At 40.2% G+C, this 4229-nt stretch overlaps 2 protein-coding genes across 2 annotated transcripts in view; both read left to right on the forward strand.

Annotated features, from left to right (window-relative positions):
- Window positions 1-911, forward strand: part of LOC103521368 — a 6178-nt gene extending 5267 nt beyond the window's left edge. Inside the window, exon 2 of the mRNA XM_008486480.1 lies at window positions 705-911. Within this exon, the coding sequence (XP_008484702.1) occupies window positions 705-911 (207 nt within the window). The remainder of the gene's footprint in view (window positions 1-704) is intronic.
- A 1463-nt stretch (window positions 912-2374) lies between these two features.
- On the forward strand, window positions 2375-3728 carry LOC108253949. Its single transcript, XM_026832077.1, has 2 exons — window positions 2375-3324; window positions 3599-3728. Exons 1-2 carry the CDS (start codon window positions 2726-2728, stop codon window positions 3621-3623), a joined length of 624 nt encoding a protein of 207 aa, XP_026687878.1. The 5' UTR covers window positions 2375-2725; the 3' UTR covers window positions 3624-3728.
- The last annotated feature ends 501 nt before the right edge of the window (window positions 3729-4229 follow it).

Raw genomic sequence — 4229 nt, forward strand, 5'->3', positions numbered from 1 at the left:
GCTTTTGAGTTACTGTATGACAAAGATTACAATAACTCATCTAACATTAGAACTCTCACTTTTAAACAATCCTTTTTGTTTGTAGTCGGTTTCCATTACCGCACTTTAATGCCTGGGTATGCGTCAGGGCTTTTAGAGCTCCACATCAGGGTATCATAGCCTGTCGTTGCTATGCATGCGAAGAAACTTGTGCATACTTAACTTAAGCTGTCGCTCGTCGGTGAGTGACGCTCTGGTAGGTCCCATCACACACTACTTGGTACAATCATTGAGTAGATACGTTATTCAATGTCTTACTAATGAAGGTTCATCATGCAACCATGTAATTGTCATCTGATGCAATTACCCTGAGCCAGAATGAATCATTTATGGTTTAATAAGCTCTAGTCACAGTACTTTATTTTTGCCAAGTCAGTCTCTGTCAGTAATATCTTCAGTCGATTACAAAGGGATGTAAGAGACTTTGGTTATACGAGTCGAGTGCTTAGTACTTGTTAAACAGGACATACTTACTCGTTATGAGTAGGATGTCACACTTGACATTGTAGCAGACTACTGTTCACCTCCTTCAAACAGCTTCCTGAGCTTTGTTTAACAGTAAAATACGTTCAGAGAGTATTGGATCAATCTCGCCTGTTCTTCATCCATGTCACCATCTTCTTGTACACAGGATTATCACCATTTCCTTTGATCCAAAACGTGAGGGGACCTCCCATAACGAGTGGTTAGTACCATCAGACCAAAGCTTTGATTTACAATATCTGAAGATGACACCTGCAAGCTCCTCCTTGCAAGACGAGGTGCATGGTCTTCCACAAGTGATGTCCTCAACACTGATCGTTTTCTCTCAGAACCTTGAAGATCTCCCATTAGAACTCGATTGGGCGTCCTCTCACGGTCCGCGCAGATGATGAGTCTGACTAAGTCTAACATGGCGTACCCAGGGGTTCTGTGAGTTTACGTACTGGAGCTGAGAGGATGATGCTTAGGGTAGAATAGAGAAAGCCAGGTATCTGTACCTTTTTCATATTTGAGCGAATACAAATTTGAGGCGAAAGACGTGGTTCTAGTTCCTAGTAAGCCAATCTGAAGGATTTTAGTCAATTAGCAAAGGATAAAACCATAATCGGAAACTAATACATTCATTTCACGATCAAAAGCCTACTCGACAAACTGAACAGCAGGCAAGCTCAAGAGAATATAGCGTATCCATCAATACTTGTTATGCTAATATAGAATCTTACGGACTGTCAATCTCAAGATCTACATAATACACGTAATTGGTGCCAAACAAATCAGTTTCTAGTAGAGTCGCAGCAACAGCTTCACTCGTCGCTGAGGATCAAAGCATAAGAGATTGTTCTAGGTAACAGATTAGTGATCCCTGGGCAGGATCAGAACCCTTCAATCCAGCCCTAGTGCAGATACACTCCTGATGGGAAAGCTAACTAGGTGTATAATCCAGTTTATTGACGGCACCAGTACGCTCTCTTGAACTTTCTTCCTATCACATGATCAATACTCTATATCATTGATAGATGCTTTTCGTGTTGAGATGAGATCACATGTCGCACGTTCTCAGTTTCCGCTCTTAGTCTACTACTCTTAAAATAAAAAAAACTACCAAGTAACTAAAAAGCAATAAAAATACAATGATTCGCCCATTTCGAACATCAAGTGAAGACGAGTATCAGATACGAAGAGAAAAATCTTCTCTTACGCTTCTGTACCCTAGCCTAAAATCTTAATTTAAGATTTTGCGCTATCTTAAACTCTTCTGGTCCTTCGCAACCGAACCAGGCCACAACAATACAACATCTCACGTGATTTCAGGTTCTCAACAATTTATGTTTCAGACTAACTATATCTGAATTGAGGACAGAGAATCATAAGACGAATTCGCGCCGCACAACATACGGAAAGGACGCAGATTGACTAGATATCTATTACTCAATAATAGTCATTTCAACCAACAAGCAATTTAACTGAAATATGACGTGACCGGAAATACACGTGAAATCAAAGATTTTGACACATTAGGACCAGAAGCAAAGAAATATTTTCTTGACATGAACCTGTTATGCATGTGGAAATCGTAAATCCTCTTATTTCTCCTTTTTTTTTTTTCTTCTTTTGGCGTTTTTTTTTTTAAGAGGTTTGTCACAGACGAACTGGTAACTGCAATGGCCTTTATCGTCCGAAAATCGAAGCGAAACGAAGGAAGACAGGATAGGACGAAAGCCAGCCTTTGTCCGAAAGAACATTATCCCGATCAGGATAAAATCCTCGGCGCGGGCAATCGAACTACCGGCTAGCGATGTTACAGAATCCTCTTATAATTTGAATTTTAGCGCCTATAAACTTTGTTTGGGGATATAAAACTGTCTGGGGCAAAATACTGTATTGTGTTTGGTTGAAATCCTGAATTCTTATTGTCTAAAGATTATGACGTATTTTCTCTTGAGCGCGCTGTTCACTGTTCAGTTTGTGAGTAGCTTGGTCCGGAAAATGGATAGTTTTTCCGATGGTTTTCCTTTGTAATTTGTACATCCTCAGTTACCTACTAGGAAATAAAGTCTGTAAAGTTGTAAATATGAAAGTCCTGGCTTTTCTTTTCCTAGCAGCACCTTCAGCTCAGTAGTAAACTCAACAGAACCCCTGGAGTACCCATTTAGACTAGTCAAACTCAACATCTGGCGACCGTGACAGGACCCAATCATTCTAAATGGCAGATCTCAAGGTTCTTAAGAAGAAACGATCAGTGTTGAGGACATCACTTGTGAAGACATGTACCTCGTTTGAAGAGGAGCTGCAGGTGTCATCTTCAGATATTGATAAAATCAAAGCTTTGGTTGATGTACTAACCACTCGTTATGAGTCCCTCACAGTGTTGGATCAAGAAATTGGTGATATCCTGTTACAAGAAGATGGTGACATGGATGAAGAACAGGCGAAGATTGATCAATACTCTCTGAAGTATTTTACCTGTTACAACAAAGCTCAGAAGCTGTTTGAAGGAGGTGACAGTAAGTCCGCTACCAATGTAAGTGTGAATCCTACTCATAATAATAGCAGTAACCAGTCACAACATAGTTACAAACTACCCCTGTTAAAACTGAAGGAATTTAGCGGTGACTTGGCTGACTGGTTACCATGGTGGGGACATTTTGAAAAAATACATTGTGATGAGACTCTAGAAGACATTGATAAGTTGTCATATTTGACAATGTGTATGACCACAGGGTCACCTGCGCAGCAGTTGGTAGCAAGTTTTCCTGCAACACAGGCTATGTACCCTGAAGTGATTAAAGCCCTAACGGCAAGGTATGGACGTAAGGATTTGTTAGTAGAGTTCTATGTTAGAGAGTTATTGAAACTTGTCATTCAGAACACAGCGTCAAGCAACAAACTTCCTTTAGTAACATTGTATGATAAATTACAATCCCATCTGAGAAATCTAGAATCATTAAAAGTATCCTCAGAGACTTGTGGCCCTTTCCTTCTGCCACTAGTTTCATCATGTTTGTCAGAGGATGTTTTAAAACGGTGGGAGTGCAATTCTATGTCCCGTGCTTTAAATTCTAATGACCAATTACAGAGTTTACTGGATTTCCTGCGTATAGAAGTTGAAGGCTGTCAGAAGTTGGAGCTGGCAAAGACAAGTTTTGGTCTAGGACTGACCACACCAGGGTCTCCAGACAAACCTTCACACTCAAGTAAGAAGCACCAAGACATGTTACCAGGTTACCTAGCACTAGCACAGCTCAAGGTCTGGTGAACACAGTAAAGGGTGAGTTCAAACCAATTTGTTTATTTTGTGAAGAGTCTCACTACTCTACAGAGTGTAAACAAGCTTTGAAAATGTCTCTCAGTCAGAGACAAGATGTGGTTAGAAATAAGAAAGCTTGTTTTGCATGTATGAAGTTTGGACATCAGGTATCCAAGTGCCGGATTAAACATAAGTTGAAGTGTGAGACATGTGGTGGTTTGAACTTACTTTGTACTACTGAGAAAGTGACACATTCTTTTGTGAGTACCCGAGCTTCAAGTGTGTTGTTGCATACTTTAGTTGTGCAAATTAGAAACAAGAATAGCAAGAAAACCAAACTTGTTAGATTAATGATTGACACAGGCTCTCAGCAGTCATACATATTAGAGCAGACTGCTCAGTCCATGGGATATACCTCTTCAGGTCAAGAGGCTATGAAGCATGCTCTGTTTGGTGGAAG

This window comes from Diaphorina citri, unplaced genomic scaffold (genome assembly GCF_000475195.1).
Source record: "Diaphorina citri unplaced genomic scaffold, Diaci psyllid genome assembly version 1.1 scaffold5089, whole genome shotgun sequence".
Taxonomy (NCBI): domain Eukaryota; kingdom Metazoa; phylum Arthropoda; class Insecta; order Hemiptera; family Psyllidae; genus Diaphorina; species Diaphorina citri.

What these genes read in the sequence shown, in the direction of transcription:
- LOC108253949 (XM_026832077.1), top strand. Translation starts at nt 2,726, where the DNA reads ATGGCAGATCTCAAGGTTCTTAAGAAGAAACGATCAGTGTTGAGGACA. An exon ending in ATTAAAGCCCTAACGGCAAG is followed by an intron (nt 3,325 to 3,598) that starts GTATGGACGTAA and finishes GACCAATTACAG; the next exon opens with AGTTTACTGGATTTCCTGCG.